Source organism: Trachypithecus francoisi, unplaced genomic scaffold (genome assembly GCF_009764315.1).
Source record: "Trachypithecus francoisi isolate TF-2019V2 unplaced genomic scaffold, Tfra_2.0 Lachesis_group11, whole genome shotgun sequence".
Lineage (NCBI taxonomy): Eukaryota > Metazoa > Chordata > Mammalia > Primates > Cercopithecidae > Trachypithecus > Trachypithecus francoisi.
This window is the reverse complement of record NW_022681456.1, coordinates 127,668,726-127,695,114: the sequence shown is the minus strand read 5'-3', so window position 1 is coordinate 127,695,114 and position 26,389 is coordinate 127,668,726. Positions and strand designations below refer to the sequence as shown.

General features: G+C 50.5%; 1 protein-coding gene across 1 annotated transcript in view; it reads left to right on the top strand.

The window, feature by feature from the left end:
* Positions 1 to 808: 808 nt before the first annotated feature.
* Positions 809 to 26,389, top strand: part of CCND2 (cyclin D2) — a 31,798-nt gene continuing 6,217 nt past the window's right edge. The window contains exons 1-4 of the mRNA XM_033223165.1: positions 809 to 1,309; positions 3,077 to 3,292; positions 5,830 to 5,989; positions 16,546 to 16,694. Of these exons, the coding sequence (XP_033079056.1) occupies positions 1,115 to 1,309; positions 3,077 to 3,292; positions 5,830 to 5,989; positions 16,546 to 16,694 (720 nt within the window). The 5' untranslated portion in view covers positions 809 to 1,114. The remainder of the gene's footprint in view (positions 1,310 to 3,076; positions 3,293 to 5,829; positions 5,990 to 16,545; positions 16,695 to 26,389) is intronic.

Genomic DNA, 26,389 nt, shown 5'->3' with positions numbered 1-26,389 from the left:
TTTTTCCTGCGTGGCCGCTGGCCGCGGAGAAACCGCTGGGAGCCCTGCCCCCGGCCTGCGGCGGCCCTAGGCGCTGCACCGCGTCGCCCCACGGCGCCCCAAGGGCCCCCAGAAACACTATGGTTTCTGCTCGAGGATCACATTCTATCCCTCCAGAGAAGCATCCCCCTTCCTTCCTAACACCCACCCCTCCTTCTTCTTCTTCTTCCTCTGCACACACACTGCAGGGGGGCAGAAGGGACGTTGTTCTGGTCCCTTTAATCGGGGCTTTTGAAACAGCTTCGAAGTTATCAGGAACACAGACTTCAGGGACATGACCTTTATCTCTGGGTATGCGAGGTTGCTATTTTCTAAAATCACCCCCCCGCTTATTTTTCACTTAAGGGAACTATCTCTAAATTGTCTGAGGTCACCCCATCTTCAAACAATCTACCCTCCATTCCTGGATCTGAAATACAAGGACAGAAGTATCAGGATCCGTTTTGAAGAAGCCAAAGTTGGAGGGTCGTATTTTGGCGTGCTACACCTACAGAATGAGTGACATTAGAGAGCAGGAATAGGAATCGGTAGTTTTTTGTGGGTTGCCCTGTCCGGGGCCCCTGGCATGCAGGGCTGGATGGAGGGAGAGGGTGGGGGGGCGGGGGACTGCGTTTGAAGTTAGGTCGGGCCAGCTGCTGTTCTCCTTAATAACGAGAGGGGAAAAGGAGGGAGGGAGGGAGAGATTGAAAGGAGGAGGGGAGGACCGGGAGGGGAGGGAAGGGGAGGAGGAACCAGAGCGGGGAGCGCGGGGAGAGGGAGGAGAGCTAACTGCCCAGCCAGCTTGCGTCACCGCCTCAGAGCGGAGAAGAGCGAGCAGGGGAGAGCGAGACCAGTTTGAAGGGGAGGACCGGTGCGAGTGGGGCAGCCCGGAGGCTCTGCTCGCCCACCACCCAATCCTCGCCTCTCTTCCGCTCCACCTTCTCTCTCTGCCCTCACCTCTCCCCCGAAAACCCCCTATTTAGCCAAAGGAAGGAGGTAAGGGGAAACCTTTCCCCTCCCCTTCCAAAAAACAAAAAGAGAAAAACACTTTTCCAGACCGGAGAAAGCAGGGGAGAGAGGGGTCGCCGGGCTGGCCATGGAGCTGCTGTGCTGCGAGGTGGACCCGGTCCGCAGGGCCGTGCGGGACCGCAACCTGCTCCAAGACGACCGCGTCCTGCAGAACCTGCTCACCATCGAGGAGCGCTACCTTCCGCAGTGCTCCTACTTCAAGTGCGTGCAGAAGGACATCCAACCCTACATGCGCAGGATGGTGGCCACCTGGATGCTGGAGGTAGGTCGGCGGGCGGCGCTCGCTAGGAGCCAGGACCCCTCCCGGATTCTCGGGTCCCCGGCCGGAGCCCTAAACCTGGGAGAGGGCAATCCCCGCGCCGACCTCCCGGCTCCTGTGCGGGAGGTTACCGCGCGCCTTTTGGCGAGACGCTGGCTTCTTTTCTGTTCCTCTCCAGATAAACTGGGGAGGGAGAGGGGGGGAGGAAAATCTGGGAGAAGCGAGGCTGTCCTGGGCGGGGGTGGGGGAGCATCCCGCGCGCGTGTGCCTGCATGTGGCTGCCTCCTCTTCCCACCCCCCTCGCGACCTGTCTTTTGCGAAGCCGCCGCGGCTGCTTGCGCTGCGGTCAGGAAGGGAGTCGGGGCCTGAAATCGGGACCCCAAGTAGAAAGGCAGCCCCCCAAAAGGCCAGAGCAAATTCGTCTTGGCCTCAGGTCCCCGCATGTGGTCGCGACTCCGCGCTGGCACTTCAGGGGGGAGGTGGAGGGAGGAGGGAGAAGGAGAGAAACGGGGAATTCAGGAGCCCCGGAAGTCCCATTGAAGAAACGTGTGTTACTGGGGAACCCAAAAGAACCACTTCTTGCCCCTCACTCCAAGTCTTTGCCCAGTGAGCCGTGTGCCCACGTATGCACAGCTCTGGACCTGCCGTGGTTTCGCCATGTTGCTTTGCAAACTCCCCTTGGAAAGGCTGGGAAACGTCGCCCGCTTACCCTCGCACCCCATTATCCCGGCCACCCCACTTTTAATCGTGCCCTCTCCCCCACCCCCCACCTCACGAAGGTTACTTACAGTTTGGTTTTCCAGCTTCCTCGGTGCGGAGATTTGGGTGGGGTAGGAAGGGGGGGGAGGGGGTGTGTGTAGGGGGGATATCGGGTCACCCCTAAAAGAGAGGTTGGAGCCCCCCATGCCTCTTTCCAGGGCTCCCTGCTCCCGTCTTTCCCTAGCTCGTCACCACGTTCCCTAGTTTCTGTCCTTGTGGGCCGCAGCCGGACACTCCCGCCGCGGCGCTCACCCCTTCAAGTTTCCTCCCGGGATCCAAAGCCCCAGGGGTCGGAATACAGACCTTTCTGGCACCCGAAACCTCCCTTTCGGGAAGCCTGGCTCCTCTTTGGGGTTTTCACGCCAAAAGGGCTTTTCTAGGATATTTCCTCGATTTTTAATTATTTTTTGAAACCGTCCCCCCCCTGTTCCGACTCCAGCTGCCGAGGCTGCGGCGCTCTTCCTCCTCTCCTCCCTCCCCCTCTCTTCCCCACCTCTCCCCACCCGCCCCCCCAATAGCGGCCCCTGGGCCGCAGGGACCCCCCCAGACATTTTTTCCAATTGTCGGGAATGATAGAGGAGGATCTGGGGATCCGGATGAGACCAAGAAGTGGACCCCCGGAGCCTCCAGAATATTTTTATTGATTTTTTGAAAAGATGACGAAATCCAAAAAAGAGTGAGTGAGTTAAGAGTGCGCGAAGGAGTAGCCAAAGGGAGCGTCGCGGAGCTGCCGCGGCTGCTGCGCACTTCTCCGACTCCCCGTTTTGGAGCTGTAGTTCACCCCCTTTTATAGGCTCCCTGGAATACCAAAGCACGGATGGGCTATTCTGATTCACCCCAGTTTCCTCATCTTTGTTCTTTATTCTTATCACCCATTTTACTCCCCTCCCCCTCCCCACAAAAAATTAATTTTTTTTGTTTCCATAGATTATGCTTTTTCATTCTTTTTCTCTTTGGCTGATGCTATGCTCTCCACCCCCGCCCCCCAACCCTTTCCCACTCCCATTATAGGTCTGTGAGGAGCAGAAGTGTGAAGAAGAGGTCTTCCCTCTGGCCATGAATTACCTGGACCGTTTCTTGGCTGGGGTCCCGACTCCAAAGTCCCATCTGCAACTCCTGGGTGCTGTCTGCATGTTCCTGGCCTCCAAACTCAAAGAGACCAGCCCGCTGACTGCGGAGAAGCTGTGCATTTACACGGACAACTCCATCAAGCCTCAGGAGCTGCTGGTAATGACCGGTCCCTTCCTCCCTTCCTTTCTGCGATTCCCGCTTTCCCCTGGCCAACAATATGCCTTCTACTCACCACTTCCAGAGCAGATTCTTGGGATCCAAAATGACCCCACCAATAGAATGTACACACTTATGGGCAATAACTCATTTAATAGGAAACCACTGTCTATATTTTTTGTGTTCCTACTATGTGCCCAGGCTCCGTGCCCAGCACTGAGGCTACATCTGTGAATAAGATCCTCGGGGAGATTTGGTGGTGAGATTCACTTGCAATTGTGTATGCATGTGTGTAGGGGACACGTGGAATATTTTAATTACCAGTGATATTTTAATTAAATTCCAAATTTTCAAAAATAGTCTGAGAATGTGTTCACATGATAGGTATGTGTCTGCGGTGTGTGTCTCCTAAAACCTTGGAGTTCAAAGGTAATGTCCTCTATATCCACAAAGCCTCAAGATACCAACACATTAATAGCTGTTCACTAAATACCAGTTCATTGACTTTTGAGCAAAGTCAAAATGCGGCCTTTCACTGAAGGAGTCCGAGGCCTGGGTTCCTACCTCCAGTGGGACTGTGACCTTTGTACAATCCCAGGGATCCTGTCTTATCTCTGGTTTTCTGCCAGGGAACCTTTTCCCCACCTGATCTAACTCCTTTTCCCTGCAGCTTGACATATAAGACGGCCATATTGCAGCTGTACTGGATGGAAGAGCGGCTCCAAGGCCCACCTTCAGTGGTTTGCACACCCCTCTTTGCACTGTTCAGAAAAGCACCCCCTTCTTCCCGCCCCCTCCCCCTCCTTACTGGCAGGGCCTGCACAAAGTCCACAGGGCTGAGGCTGGCTTCTTGAACTGAGCTCTTTGTGAGGAGCCTTCCTTTCTGGGGCTGTGCTGCCATCTAGTGGAAGACATGCACAAGGTTGGGGGAGGAATCGCCGAGAATGTAGAGAGGGGCCTGAATGACTTCACCTTTGAACCGCTGCCAGATTTGAGCTGCTTCTGGTTTGGTCCGAGAGGCCTAGAAAGGTGCTGTCTTCTGGGAGATCTGCTTCCTTTAATAACGGTGCAAGACCAGTGGTTCGTACTCGCATTACCCTGTGAAGAGGAAGGGCTGGCATTTCAAGCCATTTTTGAAGATGTTGGTGGTTTAGTAGTTTATTAGGGCCCTTTACCCCAACTGTCCGTGAAAGCCAAGGCAGACTTTAAAGCTTATGAAGAAAACATGGTTAGAATTGGGTACCAATTTGTCTTTCTCATGAGAGAGCAGGAAAAATAATCTTCATATGATTCTTTTGTTTCAAGAGGATGGTGAACTGAGATGTTCTTCAGGACACCCAGATCTTTCCAAGACTAGCCAAGCACTATACTGCTCCAAACAAACTTGGCTTTTTACTGTTTCCTTTCCCTTTATCCCAGAAGGTGGGATTTGGAAGAGTCCTATTTTACAAATGAGAAGGCTGTGGCCTGGGAGGGAAAGGGAATCAGCCCCAGCCCCACAGCTCTGGAACTGGTGCTCTGGTTGCTGGTTTAGCGAATGAAAGAGATTCCAGGTTCTCCAGGTGAATGGGAGAGGCGGTGCAGTGGCAAACCGTCCCTGCCTCTGATTCTGATGACAGCTCAGTGGATAGGCATATTTTCTGGTAGCACATACAATGTTTTTAATGTTTTATTTTGGACTGTTTCCCTTTGAGCACAGTTTCCCATAAATATCTCAGTGAAAGAGGGAAACAAAGTTTTTGTTCAGGGGGGTTGCTGGAGAGAGACCCAAAAGAGACAGGGTTGAGTGGTCCCCACAGGTGCACCGAGGGATGCTGTGACACCTTCACCTTGCCCTGAATCACCTCCATCTGCAAAATGGGTCTGCTAAGGACCATGTGGTCCTTTAGTCATGATGACAACGGCCCCTTGGAACATTCAGGTGAAAGGGCTGAGTGTCATATCCCCCACATTTCTGCCTGATATGTCAAAGGGGAAAGTTCGAACCGCAGAGAGATCAAGGCACTTTTTGGGACTAAGTAAAAGCAAGCTAATTGGTTGCCAAGGAGTTGGGCCAAGGAACCTTATTTTGAGCTTTCTCTGTGTGCGTCATTTTTCCATGAAGATTAAAAGGACTATTAATTCGGTGATAGAGACATATACAATAAATTACCATGAAAGGGCCACAATGACCTTGGCCGTATCTCATGGTAGGTTCAGCTTTCTGGGTGGGCGGGAAGCAGTATTGCCGGCAAGTCAGGGTTGGGAGGGGGTAAGGGGAGCTGGAATGGAAACGAAATAGAAGAAAATAGAATCTTGGCAACAGCTACCTGGACTCTCATTATTTTCAGTGGAGCCTGACGTTTGAAGCATAAGAAGAGCTGTCAACAACTTCAAAGCTTGAGGGGCACATTGACAAATGGACCCGCCTTACAATCTAGCAGCCATGTCCTAATGAGCGGCCTTAAAACTGGTCTGGAGCCCAACCCCCAACCCCCTACACCAGGTCAGCCTGTGGAGTTTAGATTCTCCTCTTCTCTTCCTGCCTTCCCCTCCAGGAGTGGGAGCTGGTGGTGCTGGGGAAGTTGAAGTGGAACCTGGCAGCTGTCACTCCTCATGACTTCATTGAGCACATCTTGCGCAAGCTGCCCCAGCAGCGGGAGAAACTGTCTCTGATCCGAAAGCATGCCCAGACCTTCATTGCTCTGTGTGCTACCGGTAAGATGAGGCTTGAGCCAGGGAGGGAGACGGGAGAGATCTTTTGGGAGATGTCCAGGGAGAGGCAAAAGGCCGTACGAACTTTGATTTTAGTTGAGGAGTTTAGAGGAGGGGTGGTCTTGAGTAGTCTAAAGTCCAAAGTTTATTCCTGGGTTGCTTTTTTTAACTTGATCTGAGCTTTGTATATTCGCTTTCTCTGCTAAACTCATAAATGGTTTATTGAGGACAGGTGTGGTTAAGGCAAAAAAAAAAATGAGTGCCTGTTAAAATATTCTTTATGATGGCTAAAGTGCTCTTTGAAGATTATATACGTTGCTCGCTGGTTGTGTTTAAATCTTTAATCTTTTAAGGAAAAGGATGGCTTGGAGATAAGCCTAAGAGGAAATCTGGGGGGGATGGGGGCAAATACAGGTTAAAGGAACAATGTCAAGATAAATATGCTGCCTGCCTTGATTAGTGGTAAGGGAGACCAAAGGAATTCTTTTCTTTTTTTTTTTTTTTTTTTTACTGTAGGGCATTTATGGCTTTCTAGCCGTTCACTTCTCTAGCTGTTTGCCCCACTGGGCAGGGGAGTGAACCGGGTTGGCTTCCGGTAAGGCTTTACTTTCTGAGCGCAGGGTTCTGATGGCCTCACTTCATGTGGAGGTGTTTTGATTTTGGCTGCAGGCCTTTAACATTGCAGTTCTGCCCACCACGGGGATCCCACAATTGATACATAGTTCCTACTGGCCCATTTGCTGTGTATTTTCCTAATAAACTGAAGGCAGTGGTTTGCTATTGTCTTATTAAACAGCCTTGGCCAGTGTCTGCTGGTTTTCTTTTTTTTTTTCTTGGTAGTGGCCATGGCAGAGACCCCGGAACCTTACTCATCCAAGGCAGAGATGTCAGCAGTTCATGTTCTGACAGTCAGAAACCTTAGGTTAAAAGCTGATGACTTGGGAAGACCTTTTGGTGCGGTTCACCTCAAATTTGCCAAGAGTAATTACATTGCTAGGTGGACTCAGGTGGAAACTTTTTTCAGTAGGTTGTTACATGTTACTCATGAGTGCTACAGATGATTATATAATGTACAATGTAGTGCATATGCCCTGTGCTCACAGTCGGAAGGTCAGGCTTTGCTACATATCAGTGGGTGACCTTTGATTGGCTGCTTAACCTCTCTGAACCCCAGCTTCTTCATCTCCAAAACAAGCCTATTGATACATCATCCTACGGCCTTTTCAGAGCAGCTAGGAAAATTAAAATCAGAAAGGTGATGCATGTGGAAGTGCTTTGTAAACCAGAAGTGTAGGTTGGACCTTCACTAATTGTGAAAATGCTACCATCTCCAATGTTAACCCTGATTTGAACTGTTCTGACTAAAGTGGATATGATGGCTTTCCTTTACTGGCTGCCCTTGTCTGTTTCTAGCAGGACCTGTGTGTTCTGCACTTGTAGGCTTGAGTGTGGAGTCCTTCCCGCCTCCTGCCTGTTCATCTAGGGCACAGGTTTCAACCCTTTGCTGGTTTTTTGTAGTCCTGTTCTTCTGGATGCAGGCCAGGCATCATGGCGTGCACATGCGCCCCGTGCGCCTTGGTGGGAGAGTCCATTGTCCTTCCTGTAGCCCTGGGGGTGGGTGGTTCTTAGGACCCCTGCTGCCTTTTGGATAGTGGTCACTGTGGCTTCCTTCCCTTCTGCTGTCTGGCGGGGGCCCGAGAGGTCAGTCCTCCAGTGACCTGTCATTTTGTCTTCCAGGCTCAGCTGTCTCCTTCCTCTCTTATTTGAGTCACTGTGGGGGAGGGGTCAGCCAGTTCTTTCTCTCTGGCCCAAGGACAGCTGACCCCCGACCCTAAACTCCCCCATTGCCCAGCTGTTGATAGCCAGAGCTCTGATTTGACATTGTCTCTTGACTGACAGATCTTTTGGGGTCCATCCACCCCTTCCTCCTCTCTGATCTCTGATTGGGGTGGGGGTGCTGGGTGGAGTTACCCGGGTATGGGCAGATCCCCAGATTCCGTCTAGACCCATTCTCGAACACTGGGGATCCCATCCCCCATCCGTGGCCTTCTTGCCCAGATCTTTGGGCTGGCTGCCAACTCCGGGGCCAGAGTAGGGAGCCTGGGGTTCAGGGACTGAGGACAGAGGCCCAAAGGGAGACAGAGGCAGTTATAAAGACTGTGTTTTGGGGACCTTGAACTAGCTCTGGTCAGGGACTGGGAAAGGACACCCCCAAACCGAATGAAAATCGTGTGCTAAGCACTAAGCCTCAGGCGTGGACTGGGCAGAGCAGAGGGAGGTCCTCGGCAGTTGCCTGGGTCTGGAACGGATGGGCCTTTATCGCAAGACGTTGCTTTCCCTGATCTGCATCTGGGTTTGTGCAACTGACCGAGTCACACAGAATCCTGGCTGCGTGGAGTTTGACAGCAGCTGGCCTCACAACACTAACACCAAAGGCCAGTTTTCTTGAAGGAAACACCTTCCATGCAGAGGAGATTGTACATCGTAGGGCCAGAGTATGATGAATGGGCGAGGACTCAGGACTCTGGCCAGTAGTGGGCACAGAGTGGCTGAGGACCAGAGGTAGGAGACGCGGATTCCCCAGCCCAAGCTGCTGCTCTCACCTGCCCCTCACATCCCACACTGCTCTCCTTTTCTCCCAGTCCTGGATGTTCCGTCCTAGAGCTAATGAAACACCTGTGGCCAGGGTCTTGGAGGCCCACAGTGGGTGGAGGGTGGGGGTCCCGAGAGATGGCAGCCAACCCTCAGGCTGTGCAGTTATTTGATGGGAAAAGCTGGTTGTGAAAGAGCTGGCAGTGGTTCTGCAGTGTGTGGGGAGCGTATGTGTGTGTGAAAGGGGAAGGGAGAGCGGGAGAACACAGAGGGGCTGTGGGAAGTGTGGCGAAGTGGCGGTCTTGCTTTATGGGGCTCTAGGGTAAGATGGTGGCAAGGCAGAGAGGAGCCCTCCTTCCTTCCCTGCTCAGCCTGAAATGGCTTCTGGAAGAGGGAGGGCCTCAAGGACAGGGTATCCCTCTGCAGCAGGTCCTGGTCAGTGCAGGCATGGGTGGGTTGGGTGGGGGATCTTCCTGACTATAGCTCCTAGCATTCCCGTTCCTTGAGTTCCCAAAACTGGGGAAGCAGAACTGAGCCATAGCTTCCCTGGTTGCAGCTCTGCTGATAGAGCACCCAGGTCTGCAGGCGAGGAAAGAAGACCATTGGAGATGACCCGGGATCGCACTCTGGCACTGGGAGATTCTTGACATGTGGTATCATGCTCGGTGGATGATTCCAGTTAGTTTAGCAGAGCCAATGGCATTGAGTTTACACCTGACACCGGGGAGGGGGAGGTGCTCACCCCCCCTCTCCAGGCACCCACATCCCTTCTTTCTTCACTAGAAGCCCACCCTGAGATGCTGCACCTTGCTATTTCTGCTGCACACAGTAGCCACCCCTAGGCCTCCCGACGCCAAGGCCAGAGTCCCAGTGTTGACTATAACCCATTGTGCTGTCCTAGCCCCTGCCCTGGTTTTACCTACAGGTGTTCCCTCAGATTCCATCCCCAAGTGAGAGAGAGACAGGGGTGGCCCAGAGAAGTTCCGTGATTTGGCCCTTGATCTAGAGTGGGAGATTCGCCTTGATGGGTGCTGGGAAGGAAGAATGGAAACCGTCTGTCCATCTGCAAGCCTCTGAGCTGCCCCTGAAGCTGAGAGGTCATGGGACTGAGGGGAAGTCGTTAGCATGCCCTGTGGGGACAGGCAGCCAGGCAGCGTGGTGCTTGCCATCTCTCTTCTCTGCGGATGTAAGATGAACGGGTAGCAGGCTCCTCATCGCCCTCCAACCAGCCCCCTCCCCAGCTCCTCCCAGCAGGCCTAGCAGTTTCATGGGCCTTCCCTTGTCATGGCAGTCCTGCCCCACAAGGACAGGGTATGCTGGTCCTATTCTGGGGGTGGCAGGTGAGGTGTGTGCCCAGTGATGTCCCTGGCCTGAGAAAACTCTGGTTCTGGTCCTTTGAACTTCCACCTGACTGCAGGTTGGAGAAGAAGAGACCTGGGGAAAGCCTGACCTGGTCTTCCCTTTCTTCTTCAGCCTCAGAGTGCGTATCCCTTTCCCCCATTGGTGAACAGGAGCAAAGCCATCACCCCTGCACCCCAGGACCTTGGCCACCATAGCCAAAATGATAAGTGCTAAACTTACTGGGCAGGGCTGTGTATTCCATGCTTTTAAACTTATTTAGCTCTGAACTCTTTCTTCAGTAAAATCCTACCAAGAAGTACAGATACGAAGCTGATGAAATGCAGCACTTCTCAGGGCCCTTGCAGGTGAGGGAGCCCAGTGGGACCCCCAGGGGCTCTCAGGGCGTCCTTGGGAGGATAAGCCATTTGTGCTTGCTGGTGCCAGGGCTGGAGCTGGGACCCAAGTCCTTTGATTCCTAAGCCAGAGTGCCACCTTTGGGGCTTTTCTCCCACTTCTGACATGAAAGGCTGCCCTATCCTCCTGAGTGGTATATGGGAGGTGACCTTGAGGAGCTGGTCAGCTTCCAGTAAGTTACAAACAGCTCTGGATCCGGAGTCCCAAAATCTCATCCAGACCCCAGGCCCAACACTCACAGTGAGTGACATGAGCCAGATCACTTCATCTCCCAATACTTCATTGATTCACCCGTAAAAGGAGATGTTTGGAACAGATGAATTGTAGCTCCTTTTTATTTATACCTCACCATCACCACTGCCGTCATGAACAAGCATGCAGCCCACACTGGAACTGCCCCTGGCGCCTGTGGTCCAGCTGGGATTCCCCTAAGGCGTGTCCCTTGCCTCCAACCACTCTGCCGGGAGGGAGGCGGGAATGTCGGGTGTTCCTGGCTATGTGGGCATCGCTCCTGGCTCGGGTGAACCACGTCTGAATGAACTGTGGAATGTGCTGGGTTAGCGTTGCCAACTTCTCTCGCCCATTGGCTGAGTGTTCTTGGGGTTCTTTTCATTCCCCCGCGGGGCTGCACTTTCTCCCAGTTCTGCAAAGCAGCAGGAGACTTTGGGGACTCGATGATGTCATTTCTGGGACACATACACAACTGGATAGTGACAGATTCTCCAGGAAGCACAGAGCCCTCGTTCTTCCTGGCCTGCTTGGCCTGCTCCCTGCAGCTGCCTGCAATCCAGGGATGCTGGGCGCCTTTCTCCTCACCCCCTCCAGACACTGGAGAGCATCTCCAGTCGGAACTCCCCACCACAGTCCTGCAGGAAGTCCCAGGAGTGAGAGCAGAGGAGGAGCCGGTTGCGGAGGATGCTGGCTGACATTCATTGCTTTCCTTGAACCAGGCACTGTGCTTTTACAAGGATAATTTTAAGTTAATCCTCAGAACAACACTACGACGTGGGTGTTGCTATTCTCATTATTTGCAGATCAGAAAATGAAGACTCAGAGAAGTCAGGTAACTTGCCCAACTTCACACACTTGGTAGGTGGTAGATGGAAATTCCACCTCAGTCTGATTCCAGAGCTAAGACTCTGAACCAGTGAGCTGTGTTCTCCAGAGGTCTGCTTTGGTTGGAGGGGAGCTGGAGGCCTAGGCCCTGGGACGGCCTCTGTTCCCCATGGCAAAGTGTGTGGCTGCTCCTGCTCTCTTTAGATCCCCAGATGCAGCAACCTGGAGAAAGGCCCTCCTGGGTCTGGTGGGGACTGGGGCAGGAGTGGAGGCTGTCCAAGCTCCATGCACTTCACCTTCTAGCTGGGAGCTTTTTGAGTCTACTCTCCAAATCCTTCCCATCTCCCTGGAGAGTCTTCTGAGAAGTGTCTCAAATGCTCCTCTTCACTCTAGAGCCTCCTTTCTTTTTTCTTTTCTTTTCTTTTTTTTTTTTTTATTTGAGACAGAGTCTTGCTCTCGTCACCCAGGCTGGAGTGCTTGGCACAATCTCTGCTCACTGCAACCTCCACCTCCTGGGTTCAAGTGATTCTCCTGCCTCAGCCTCCAGAGTAGCTGGGAGTACAGGCGCGTACCACCATGCCTGACTAATTTTTGTGTTTTTAGTGGAGATGGGGTTTCACCATGTTGGCCAGACTGGTCTCAAACTTCCAACCTCAGGTAATCTGCCCACCTCGGCCTCCCAAAGTGCTGGGATTACAGATGTGAGCCACTGTGTCTGGCCTTCAAGAGCCTCCTTTCTTTGAGAAGTTTCTTTAGAAGTTATCCCTGTAGTAGTACAGACATAGCCATTATAGCACACCATCCTCTGCTATCTAATGCATTGATGCCAAGCCTTAAAAAGTCTTAATGTTGTGCATTTTGGGGGGAGTCCTCCATGCTGCCTGGAACAGGGAGGAGCACATTGTAATGAGTCAATGAAAATGGATCGCTGATCAGTTCATTGCCTCTCTCTGCTGCAGGAGGAGGGATCTCAGGAAGTTGCCAGCATCTCATCTCTCCAGGTGGGCAATTAAGGATGGAGAGGGTACACCCTCACCCCTGAGCGTGCCTTCTGCACCAGCATATAGCTTGTTGGAATTTTGATCAAGAGACTTAAGAGACTGCTGAGAAATTTTTACCTGGTTTTTATTTGTTAAAATAATATTATGCGAAAAATTTACAAACTCATCTGTGTTTCTCCCACCTAACAGAACAGCTTTGATTTTCTGCGCATCCTTCTGGTACATCCATAGGCATGTATGTATGTAGGTACCCATGGTTGTAATGTTCATCATCGCATGCATGCATGCAATTTGGATTTCTGCTTCCTTCTTCTGAGTGGATATTGCGACCATTTCTCCATCCTGTCATAGCAACAAAGCTGATGGTTTCCAGGAATGGCTGCATTGGGTAGGTGGAGCTTTCCACAGTTGAGGGTGGGGGTTGGCTAGTTTACAGCTAGGAAGCTAGTGCACAGATGAAATGATGTTTCATTTTTCTGCTTTTCTCTCTGTTCAGTATCCTCTCCCAGTAGAGAGGGGGATGTCCTTGAGAGTGGTCCTGGAGCAGCCCTGGTGCTGGTGCCACGGGAAAGTAGCCCTGCACTGTGGAGAGGGCTGCTTTGTGACTTTGCCGGCTGGTAGTGGCCGCAATACATTCTATTGTCTCCTCATTGTTCTTCTCCTTGGGAGTCATTCCCATTCCAGATCCTCAAAGAGCAAAGTAGAGCTGTAAGGCACCTGGGACATTATCCTGCCTACGATCTTTTTTTTTTTTTTTTTTTTTTTGAGATGGAGTCTTGCTCTGCCACCCAGGCTGGAGTGCAGTGGCCGGATCTCAGCTCACTGCAAGCTCCGCCTCCCGGGTTTACGCCATTCTCCTGCCTCAGCCTCCCGAGTAGCTGGGACTACAGGCGCCCGCCTCGTCGCCCGGCTAGTTTTTTGTATTTTTAAGTAGAGACAGGGTTTCACCGTATTAGCCAAGGATGGTCTCGATCTCTTGACCTCGTGATCCGCCCGTCTCGGCCTCCCAAAGTGCTGGGATTACAGGCTTGAGCCACCGCGCCGGCCCTGCCTACGATCTTTAAACTCTTTTTGACCTAAGCCATGAAGGAAGAAATACATTTTATAACACAACTCAGGATACTTGTACAAGTGTATCAGACTGATAACAAAAGTTTCTCCAAACAATATTTACTCTTGAGTACATGCAGTGAGTCTGATACTTTCTATCCTACTCTATTTGGTTAAAGGAGAACAACAACAAAAATTGCTGGTCACGACCCACAGATGCATTTCATGACCCATTAATGAGTTGCAGCTAGAAGTTAGAAAAACACTTGTCTCACCCAACCAGTTATTAGACAAATGGGAAAGCAAGCCCTTGGGAAGAGAAGTGCCTTGCCCACAGTCCCACGTCTGGGCCTAGCTGGAGGGCTGATGTTGCCTCAGTATTTGACTAACCTGGAGGAGAGGTGGGGCGTGCTCAGGGATCCAGAGGAAGATCCTCCTCTCCTGCGTAGCAGGCAACAGAGGGCAGCACGGCCGCCATTCTGGGCTCCGGCAGCTCTTCTCCTCTGGCTGTGGGAACACACTGCTCCTTTGGTGCCACTCTGAGCTGCTGAGAGGCAGCTAAGTTCAAGCACAAAATGCTCCCCTATTCTGTGGGACGGGACAATGTCCCCAGGAGGACTCCCCTGAAAACTTTCTTACTAAAACAAAAAGGGAGGTAGAGTCTCCCTGTGCCACTGGTACACCTGTTCCCCCATGCCTGCTAGCTTCCAGAAGTTCATTCGTATGCCAATAATAATAAGAGTTGGTTTTGCTAGCAGTGGGACAGCAGAGACGGGCAAGTGTGAGGTGTGCTTCCCGGTCTGAGGCCTGTGGCAGAGGGAAGGGAGGGCCGGGGACACTTTCCTGCCCCTTCCCTGGCAGATGCTCCCACCCGGGCCTTTGTGGGCCCAGGGCCATGGGCCGGCTGCCCCGCTTGTGTTATGAATGTCACAGGGGGGAGCTAACGAGGTTATTGGGCAGAGAAGCACTCTCCTGTGACCCATGTGGAAGAGACCTACAGCAGAGCAAGAGGCAGGGAGGCCGGCTTTGTCACACTGTCCATGGCGACAGAGAAGGCATAGGAGGGGCGGGTGGACAGCAGGCGTGGGCATAGCACCATTATATACGTCCCTCAAGAGGTGGAGATGGTGAGAGGGCAATGGGAAAAAAAGCCAAGGAGACAGGCAGATGGCCAGGTTTGCTCTGCGTTCATGATGGGAGGGGAGGGCTGTGCTTGGCTCAGGGATCCACAGTGTCTCACTTGATGCTGGGGCAGTGGGCCCACCATTAAAACAGCTGCTGTTGAAAATGTGTTTGTAATAGAGCATGATAGGAAGAAGGGGAGATACAAGAGGGGCTGGTTTTGTAGGTTTAACCTAATTATTTTTGCTGTACATTGAAGGGTGACCCACGGTTCCCTGTATGCTCTATCTCCTGCCCCCACGTGCCCCTTCCCTGTCTACACCCAGTAGTAAGTTCACTAGAGCAATGCTAAAACTGGAAAGAGTACGCTTTGGAAGGCTTACTGCACTCCAGGACCGTCACTAGGGTGATGACTGAAACTATACCCACTCTAACGTCATGTCAACATGAGCAGGGGCAACTTAAAAACTCTCAGAAGTCTCAGGGGTCTCAGCCATACCATTAGGGTGACGCTCTTGTGCACTTTCTGTGGCTGATGGGTGAATTAAACAGGACGTAACGTGTAGCGTATTGCATATGGTGGTCATTGGTAGCTGTCGGCAGCAGTAACAGGAGGAAGTTGGCTGTCTTTATTTCCCCTTGATGGACCAAGCAGCTGCTGGATCATGGCCACCCAGCCCCTGGGGTCTGGTCTTTCAAGAGGAGCCCTCCAGCACATGGGAGCATCCTCTGTATTTGCTGTCAGAAATGGCAGTGGATGGGGTTCAAGCCTCTCTGATTTATTATCCTCATTCTGCACTTCTCTGTAGCAAGTCACATTTTTTTCTCTTAGTAATAAAGTGGGGACTTCAGGCTTATGAGTCATAACATCGAAACCAAGTCACCCGTCTGATTCAGATGCAATGATTAATCTTTGGTGCTTCGTTAGAGCCCTGTGTTGGTGTTAGAATCCTCTGCCCTAATGTTCTGACGGTTCTCGCTGTTGGGCCAGAGGTTGGGAACTGGGTAGAACTCAGCCCCGACTCGCCCACTTGCTGCATTGCTGCTTCTCTCATTTCCTTTTTTTTTTTTTTTTTTTTTGAGACGGAGTCTTGCTCTGTCTCCCGGGCTGGAGTGCAGTGGCCGGATCTCAGCTCACTGCAAGCTCCGCCTCCCGGGTTTTACGCCATTCTCCTGCCTCAGCCTCCCGAGTAGCTGGGACTACAGGCGCCCGCCACCTCGCCCGGCTAGTTTTTTTTTGTATTTTTTAGTAGAGACGGGGTTTCACCATGTTAGCCAGGATGGTCTTGATCTCCTGACCTCGTGATCCGCCCGTCTCGGCCTCCCAAAGTGCTGGGATTACAGGCTTGAGCCACCGCGCCCGGCCTCTCATTTCCTTTTTTAAATCAAATCTTTTTTGGGGGGGGTCATATTAATCCTTGATGCCTGTCCAGAGACTATAGCGAGATCCCATCTGAGTTAGCATTCTGCATAGATTTTGCCCGTTTCTCCCATCTCCTTGTACTTTCCCTCCTTCTCACATCTGGAGCCCCCGGTCTGTCCTACTTGCATGGCCCATGGGGTACCTATCAGCACTGGTCTCAGGCATTCTCTGCTCTGTTCCCTCCGTCACCTCTAGAGACCCTGACTCGCTCACCTTGCTGCCCCCACCAGGGTCAAGAATGTTACCTCGGACATGCTTAATATGACTGGCATTTGGGGACTGGGGACCTTGAATCCCCTGTGCATTCATTGTGTGCGCTTAGATAAGCTGCCTTCCTTCGCTGCCTCAGTCTCCTCCGTTTAAATCTGGAACAGCCGTGGTGATGGTAAATAAACACAGGCTTCTTGTGAAAGAAGTCGTGGGAGGACATGCCTGTAGGGCACGGAGTCACTCGTGCCGCCGACCTGCTGCCATCCTGTTTCGGAGTCTCTGCAGTCTCGGGGAGTTCCAGGACCCAAATGCGTTCCATGCCCTGACCTTCTGCCTCTCATTCCTTGCAGACTTTAAGTTTGCCATGTACCCACCATCGATGATCGCAACTGGAAGTGTGGGAGCAGCCATCTGCGGGCTCCAGCAGGATGAGGAAGTGAGCTCGCTCACTTGTGATGCCCTGACCGAGCTGCTGGCTAAGATCACCAACACAGACGTGGTAGGTGGCCACCACCTTCTTGGCTAAGTCCAGATGTCTCTTCTCAGCTCAGGGAAAGAGACGACGGATTTGATTATGTTGTGTCAGAGGTATTTTTGTGGTTCGTTTTCTAAGATCGACATCAAGGGAGTACAAAGTTCAGCAGGTGACACGCCCTCTTAAGGTTCTGAAAAGCTGTGCACCACAAAATACAGAAGAAAACTCAGCAAGCAGATGCGGGGGGCAGGGGGCGGGAGGGCTGTTTACCGATGTTCCTCTATGGCGTGGGCTTCCCAGTGGGTCTGAATTGTTGCTTCATTGCCATATTTGTACACGCTGCCGGGCTGCCTCTGCCCAGCAGTGAAGAGCTGCCGTGTCTGCTCACACACGCTGAGGCTGTAAGGCGCACAGAGGAGGAAGGAGAGCCAGGACTCAGCTGCAGTGGACGGAGCAGACACACAAGAGGTGCCCCACTGTGAGAACGGTGTCCATCCCTGGCAAACCTCTCGACCCCTCCCCGCTCTCTCTTCCCTTTTGTTCAATGCAGTAATGGATTACAAAGTGCTTTCAAAAAACAAAGTGCCATAGAAACGCGAGAAACTATTATTAGCTATGGAGCTTCCCCATTCTGTGTGCCCTGTGGACGGCTCAGAGGCTGTTACTTCCTGTTGCCAGAATTTGGAGTTCCTGAGAAGAAAGGTTTTGAGAGAGACCAGGGTCAAGTGAGACTCCAAATTGAATTGGTAGGAAGCTGCAGTCCTAGGGTGGTGGAGCCAGGATGGTGCTGAGAGGTCAGAGAGGCGGTTCCTTATTTTCCACGGGCGGGGCAGGGGTTGAAGTAACCAGCCAGGAGGAGCTGGGCAGTGGCTGAGCTGGGACTAGAACCCCCAAGCTCCGACTGCCCCCTGGAAACTTTCCACTCCACCCTTGCTGCCGCTCCTGGGATCTTTTGGTTTGAAAAAAACCCGTGGGTTTAAAGTCAACCCGAGAGAGGGTTGTTGGCCCTGAGCCCTCCTGCATCACCATGGAGAGGCTGAAGAATGCTGGCCACTTCACGATGACACCCTCTGGATGGTCCAGGGGGATTCAGATGCCCTCTGCGGGCTTTTATTGAGTTAAGGGATCATGAGATTTACAGGCCTATGGCTGAGGCCTGCACAAGGGGTACTGAACAGATTAAACTTCAGAGAGCCCATGGCTGCAGCTCGCTGGCTTCCTTTCCCGCCCACCTGGATTTTTCCTGGCGTTTGTTCCCAGCTCAGAGAAATGGCGCGGGGAGATGCTGACCGAGCAAATCTGGGGTCCTCCTCCGAGATAGTTCTTAGATATGGTTTTAAAATGCGGGCTCCAAACATACGCTTTTTAAACGAGGACTCCAAAACACAGACTGAAAAGCTCCCTCCAGTGCAGCATGAAGAATGCTTTTCTAATCCTCCAGAGAAAAGTCGTGGACAGGACTTAACATTTATAGAAATGGTACACTTTCCTCCTTTTCTGAATGTCTCCAATTAAGGCTGCCTTACAAATAGGACTTCCAGCCAATTGAAGACAAGCCCTTCCTCAATGCCTGGAGACAAAAATGTCAGTGACAGGAGTTTGAGCGGCCACCCTCCTCCTCCTGCCGCCAGGCATTGTAACCTCCCCCCACCGTGTTGACAGACCTGCTCTGATGGGCTGACCACCCTCCCGGCTCCAGCCTTTTCCCACCTGCCTCTGTCCCCCCTTACTGATCTCACATGGACAGTGGTGTCAATTTCACTCCTGGGAGTTGCTGCTAAGTCTCTTGGCTTTTCAAGACTGCAGGCAAGTCAGTCTGTCATCTCATCTGGAGAAACTGCCTTTTTCTGATGCTACGTAGCCAGTCCATTTAAGGCAGCTGACCAACTCTGTTAAATGGACATGAAGTGGATACAAAGCTGGTTTAGGGGTGTCCTTCTATAAATCCCAACTGTTGGTCGAGTTGGTATCTCATTTCTATAATGGGCACACACCGTGTTTCTTAACTGGGGCTGCCTGTGTATGCCTCATTCACACCAGTGGGCCTGGGTTGAACATTTTCATCCTTAAAAACCAAGAGTGAACGTAGTGAAATGTAAAATTCATAACACTTTTTCAAACAAAAATCTGAGACCTCAGGAAGTTCCAGGCTTACCTCTGGCACCCCAGATGCTTGTTCGCTCTCCCTGAAAATGTTTTTAGTGGAAACGTTCAAGCAGCTCTGGGCTAGGCTGTGTGTGTGTGTGTGTGTGTGTGTGTGTGTGTGTGTGCGCGCGCGCGCGCGTATGCAACTTCCCAAATGGTAAATCTCCTCCCATCCATCAGCCTGTGTTCTCTGAAAAGCTAACGCTCAGAGGGAAGAAAAATAAAAGGACTAGAATTTAGAACACATTAGCATTTGGAGGGAGGTGAGTTTTGCATCCTGAGCTGTGTTTACCATTTCACGAGTCAAGAAGTGGTGTATTTCCTTCATTCATTTCTGGAAGTCTTTACGGAAGGCCTAGTTGTTACTAGAAGTTGGGGTGGATGGGTGGCATGTGGGAAGCAGAGGATGAGATTCCTGCATTCAAGGAACTTATGATGAATCAAGAGTAAAGCATGCAAAACGCTGGCAAATGAAGAATGTAAATGAAGGTGTGCTAAGTAATGTGTTATGAACGCCAAATGCAGTAGGAAATCAGCCCAGAAGAAGGCGCTCGTGAGGCCTAATGTAGAATGCCGGCCTCCCAGCAGAGAAAACTTAGTGACAGAAACTGTTCTTAGAGTAGAGAAACAAAATGTACGGACACGCAATTATTCAACTGTAAAAAGAAATGAAAGTCCAATCCATGTTATAACATGGGCAAACCTTGAATTCTATGTTAAGTGAAATGAGTCAGATACAAAAAGACAAATACTGTATGATTCCACTTATATGAGGTACCTGGAATCGTCAAATTCGTAGAGACAGAAAGTAGAATAGAGGTTCCCAGGAGTCTGGGGAGAGGAGAGGATGGGGAGTTAGTGGTTAATGGGTATGGAGTTTCAGTTTGGGATGATGAAAACAATTCTGCAGATGGACAGTTCTGATGGCTGCATGAGAGTATGAATGTACTTAATGCTGCTGTACATTTCAAAGTGACTGAAAAGGGAAATTTGACATTACGTGTATTTACGACAGTAAAATGTGTGTATTTATGTATATACATACATACATAAATGGATATATATATATGTATGTACACATGTCTGAACCATCCTCGGGCCATGCTGTGAAATGCCCATAGGTTGATGTTGAGCTCTCCCCTGGAAAAGTGAAATACGCAAGACTATATTTTGCTCCCTGGCCCTAGGGCATTGACAAACAGGAATCGGGAAGAGCTGACAGTTTCCCCCAGAACCCCTGAGTTATATGTCAGCTCCTACACACCTTGCTGTTTATGATCTCTTCAGACTTGCAGTGCTCTCTGCCACTTTGGGGGTTAGGTCGTGGGTTGTCGGGGATCGAGCTGTTGAAAGAGGGTCCCCCTGATTCTTGTGAGATGGCCAGGCAAGTCTGTGGCTCACTGGCCAGCAGCAGATAGCTTTGATATGAGGGACCCATGCGGCTCTGAGAAAGTCGGCCTCTGTTGCTGCGTCTGGTTGCCAAAATAAACCAGAACGCTTCATTCCAAAGAGAGAGCTGAGTGAGGGGCCTGACAGTTTTATAGGGAATAAAAGTCTCAGAGGGTGGTATATTTTAAATACTTTTTCCTTCCAATCGTAAGAGTTGCTAAAAACAGCCAGAGAGGCAGTTTGGCTTTAGGGGAAACATCTCTTGGGGGTGTCCAGTGCCTGGGTAGGTTTGAGAGGGGAGGGTGCCACTGGCCTGGGTCCCCAGTGACTGTGGCCCTGCTTCCTTGGGCTGAATCGGGGTCCCCTTCCGTCCCCTCTGCACACTACTCGGGCTGCCTGCCAGCATTGATCTCACTGCTTCCTTGTCTATAGAACCTCTTGAATAAGGCCCAGCTTTTCCTCAGCTCTTTATCCAGAGCCCCTGGCAGAATCATAGGGAGTGATGCTTAGGAGAGGAAGGGAAGAGGAAGGAAGGATCAAAGGACAAAGGCAGGCAGATGGGTTTCCAGTGTGTTTCCGACTCAATAGTCTGTCCATGTCCTTTGAAAAGCTTTATCTTTTTTTTTTAACTTCAATTCTGTGTCAGGGCCTTCCGAGCCTTCTGAGTTTTCCCTAACCTTATCTTGGAGTAAGTGGCTTCATTTTCACATGACACAGTTGCACAAATTCATTAACTAAAACATGGAATTGAGGCTCACAGGCCATAAAGATGTTGTGAAGTTCATTGTAAGATATTTAACAGCATAAAGACTCTAGTCATCTGTTCCTTATATTTATAAACCTTTTTTTTTGTCTAAGGCACATCAAAACTCCTTGTCACATTCTTTAAAAAAAAATAAAAAAAACAACTTTAGATTCAGGGGATCCATGTGCAGGTTTGTTATGTGGATATATTGTGTGATGCTGAGGTTTGGGCTTCAGTTGAATCCGTCACCCAAAGAGTGCACAAAGGACCCAAGGGAGTGTTTCCACCCTCATCCCTGTCCCTAGACACATTCTTAAATATTGCCCAGAGAAGATTCCAGGATATCCCTTCCTTAGGGTCATCCTGGCGTTTTCTGGTCCTGGTTGTCAATGAGCCATTAAAAAGCAGGAAGGTGGAGGCACCCCGGAAGAAGTCTCAGTTTCCACACGTGTGTGATTCATGGGCTTTAGCATTGTGTCTGCTCTGTAGCTGGAAGCACCGGTGCACTCTCTGCACAGGTCGTTTTCAAGGCTCCGCTGTTACAGATTCTGTCTTCTGTGGACTCTTGAGGGCCTGTGGTCAGGAACCTTGTGAAGTGTTGCTGGAAGCTGGGGGTGGGGAGGTAGAATCGAATGGGGGGGCTGATGCCTCCCTCTCCTGCCTCATTTTTCTGTGGGCCTCATTTGGTATGCAAGGAAATAAGCCAAACAGCCTGTGAAGAAAGGAAGAATGAGATAGTTTCCTAAGTTGTCTCTGCCTGAGTTGGCCGCGGGTCTGGGGCTCATTCAGCCCTTTGTCCCCCTGTTGAGTGCAGTGCGTGTGTGTGACAATGGAGTTGTGCAGTTACACTGAGGGCTAATGGTAGGAGTTCCGTCAGCCCATTCATGGAGGCAGAGGAGGGTGCAGGGCGCGGAGCTCGAGCCAGCAAGCAGAGGAAGTCAGAGGCCCTTGTAACGAGCTGAAGATCACAAACACTGCTGTCAGGGCTCCAGGCGTGGGGGCGGGGGCAGCCAGGAGGGAAGGGGGCAAGGGAGGGGGCCTATCATCATGGAAGCTGGAGGTCTGCCCGACCTCCAGCGCAGTAGGGTACCACCTGTCCAGGCTGACAGACGAGCATTATGGCTTCCCTTTTAATCAGCTTAATTTGGGGCATCTTAACACAATGGCTGGTGCTTTGGAGGCTGCAGGAAAGCTGATGTCCTAGAGCCGCCGCATTTTACATGCGTGCAACATCTTTTGATTAGAGGCGCTTTCGTGTTTTTCCAGCCACTTGGGCTATGTCTCTCTTTCTTGGAGAGTCTCTGGTCTGTATGTCTTTACTTAGAGCTTAGAAGTTGAGGTATATAGGAAAACAGGAGTTCTGAAATTGGAGGCTTGCCCTTTCTAAAGCCAGTCTGAGCTTTTAGCCAGAGGTCACTGCGGGGCAAGCCACGTCAACTCTCCACGCTCCATTCCCTAGCTGGGAAACGAGGGCATTTGGCTACTTGATTTCCAAAGGCCCTTTAGACCTCCAAATTCTCCACGTCTGTGATTATTTATATATGTCTTCTTATAATCCAGCCCCTTTGGAAACACTAACTCCACTCTTCTCTCAGTTTGATCCTCTAACAGAAGCAACCTGGTTGGATTGAAGGTGGAGGTCTTCCTCTCTCCAGGTGGCTGCCCCCATCCCTACCCCCACCCCCCAATCCATGCATTCTTCTGCCCTCCTGCTTTGGGCAAGACCCAGGCGATGTGGAGTTGGCATGTCCAGTTGCATGTATCAGCACCAGTGCACAATCTCCTCTCCCTTCACTTCCCACCAGCACACAGAATTTATATGCCCTTCACAAGTCCAAAAAGGGCCCCTGCCATGCTAAACAAAGGTATTCGTATGCAAGACGTGAGCTCTGTCTCATGGAAGGGAGAGGCCAAGTTCTCTTTCCACCATCAGAGAGTAGTGTTCAACATCATATACGCAAGACAGGCTTTTGCCCTTTTAGTCTTTCTGAGCTAGAATGAGGGATTTGTGTAGTTGAAAGTCGAGCTGACCATTGTCAAGTTTCATGGAAGTGGAACCTGAAGGAAGGTTAGGCGGAGACTGCAGAGAGGGTTAGCGTCCTGCTTTGCCACAAGGTAAGTCTAGAAGAGGGTGGGGAAGGGAGTTCAGAATTCTTCAATCCATGAAGTACCTGCTTTGGTCATCCTTTTATCTTCCAGTCAGAGGGGTCATCAAGTAAGAGCTGGCCAGGCTGGGCGTGGTGGCTCATGTCTGTAATCCTAGCACTTCGGGAGGCCAAGGCGGGTGGATCACCTGAGGTCAGGAGTTCGAGACCAGCCTGACCAATATGGTGAAACCCTGTTTCTATAAAAAATACAAAAATCAGCTGGGCATGGTGGCGTGTACCTATAATCCCAGCTACTCTGGATGCTGAGACGAGAATTGCTTGAACCTGGGAGGTGGAGGTTGCAGTGAGACGAGATCTCACCATTGCACTCCAGCCTGAGTGACAGTGAGACTCCATCTCAAAAAACAAAACAAAACAAAGCTGGCTGTAGTCAAGTCAGTGATGATTTGGATTGAAATCAAAATGCGACCGAAGAAAAGAGAGTATGCAGTTTTGTCTGTCTATGAAACCTTCCTCCGTTTTGTGTGGGACAGCCTGCGCACTCATTCTTGGCTGGAACTTACATAAAACGCTACTGTGCACGCACATGTCACCTCAAGTCCCGTGGCTCTGAAAGTCCAGTGGAAGTGACAGTCATGACATCCCAGTCCTTCCTGTAGGGTTTTCTCAGAACTGTTCCTTTAAGGTGTCAGGCTGCTAGAAGGGAAGGCTAATAGCAGAAAAAGTGGAGACACTGGGAACCCCAAAGAGAAGACGTGCATGGCCTGAAACCGAGGTCTTTAGCTTTCTGGAGCCTGGTCTCCCCATGTGGAGGGTCACGCTGGCATGGTTATGTTGTGTTGTCTTCCATGGATGGGTATTCAGTTGGAAACAAGTCTATAGTCACTGAGTCTATGGTATGGAGGCACTCTGATTTAGCTCCTCTGCCTCCTGGAAAAAAAAACAATTGTAAACATCCCCTTCGACAGCTTCTCAACAGTGGAGGAACATTACACATGAACTTCCTGGATTCAATGGATTCTCCTTTACAAGAAAAAAAACAACAACAAAAACAAACAGAGAAAGAAGAAAACACGAATTTAGATTGTTAGGTCCAACGTTTCACTCAGTGAGTGGCTACAGGAGATGAGGGAGGACAGATGGAATGTGGGGTGGAAGCTGCTGTGCTGGATCTGAGCTCTTGCCCATGTACGGTGGAGAGAGTATCTCACACCACGATGATTCCGGCATTTAAGTGAACTCCTTCACGCAGTGCTCAGATGGAGAAAGGCCTGTCTGTGTCTATCCCAGCTTTAGAAGAAAAACTGATGGTATGAGACTTGCCATTCCTCCCTGATGTAGAACCTTCCTAAGGGACATTCCACAGTAGTTTTAACCGTAGTCGCTTTTTGCCTTTAACCCCCACATTCATTTTGATTCTATATTTAATATTAAATTTTTTAGATTATAAGGATTTAAGGTTTTCACACATCTACTGAAATGCAAATGCCCCTAAAAACATTATACTTTTAGGCTGGGCTCAGTGGTTTATGTCTGTAATCCCGGTACTTTCGGAGGCCAAGGCGGGCAGATACCTGAGGTCAGGAGTCCGAAACCAGCCTGGCTAATCTGGCAAAATTCTATCTTAACTAAAAATACAAACATTAGCTGGGTGCGGTGGCTGGTGCCTGTAATCCCAGCTACTCGGGAGGCTGAGCAAGGAGAATCACTTGAACCTGAGAGGTGGAGCTTGCAGTGAGCCGAGATCGCGCCATTGCACTCCAGCCTGGGTGACAGAGCAACACTCTGTCTCAAGAAAAAAAAAAAGAAAAAAGAAAGTAAAGGAACATTATACCTTAACTTTTCCCACCTAGCAAGTGGTAACGTATGAGGACAGCGCTCCCACATGGTCCTTGAGGGAAGAACTTGGGGAAGCACTGTACAGGGATGAGGCGGGTGAGCCCCAAGCGATTTCTCATCATTCAGCTCAGCAGGTCGGACAGGGTAAGGGATGTAACCAGGAGATGCCACAGGAACGTCTGAGAGGTGTTAGCAAGTCCCGGAGGCCAGTGCCTGACTCCCGTTTCAGCCTCATTCAGGGTGGCACGGAGGCTCCTGCCCCTGGTTCACGTCTGTCATGTTCAGCACTCTCCCCAGAACCAGACACACAATCTTGACACACACTTCACCAGTCTTGACTGAACGCAATTCTATACCTCATTTCAAATAAATCTGAGGGATTCTTCCAGGTTCCAGGACCAATTTATTGTTACACATAATCATGATCATTTATCGAGCTCCACTTAGCACTGCACGTATATCAATATCATCTCAGTTGCCCTTTACTCTGAGTGTTTTGTGGGGAAACGCTGAGATAAGAAAAGTTAAATAACTTGGGGGCCACCTGCAAGTATGGTAGGTGGGCAGCAAATACCACCCTTCCTCATCTCATTGTTCCAGGTGATATTTCGTCTCTGCCTTTGGCCTCTTAGTCTGTGGTTGTTCCTAATCTTAATTTTCATTGAAAGCTGTAGTCTGAAATGTGGAATAGACGAGAGATAGGAAAGGAACATTTGAGGGATGTGGAAATTTTGTTCCTTAGTGGTTAGTTACAGCTTTATTTCATTTATTTATATGTTTGTTTTTAAAGATGGGGAACTAGCTATGTTGTCCAGGCTGGTGTCGCACTGGTTTCAACTTCCCGCCTCGGCCTCCCAGAGTGCTGGGATTACAGGCGTGAACCAATATGCCTGGCCAGCTGTATTTTAGATCTTTGGGAAATAAAGAGAATGCTTTTGGACTTGGCAAAATAGAAACCTCTGGGTGGGGAGAATTGCACAGTGAAAGAAACAAAAGGGAAGTTTGTATTAAACTATGAAAAGACACAGGGAGGTTCAATTTAACATATTTGGCTTATGTATGTGCTTCTTAAGAGAGTGCACAGAGGCACCTTTGCAGAGGAGAGAGGCTAGAAAATGCCTGTTAGAAGCAAGTCTACTGTTCGCACCCTCTTACTAACATCAGCAATGGTCCCTGTCTAGTGATACCGGTGACTTACCATTGCATTGCATATCACCTGCCTAAGGGAAGCTCCTGCCTGGAGCAGACACGCTGTCCATTTCCCCTACAATATAGACTGATAACTAAAGCAATGCTGCATATTCTTGCTTATTCCCAGATTGGATGGCTTAAGGGTCCAGAATGTTGTAGACATTTTGCATTATATCTTTATGAGAGTTAAGGAAATGGTAAAGAAGCAGAAAAAATTAGGGATTTTTTTTTTAAAGTCTTTACAGTGAGGCACGGTGACTCACGCCTGTAATCCCAGCACTTTGGGAGGCCAAGGCGGGCAG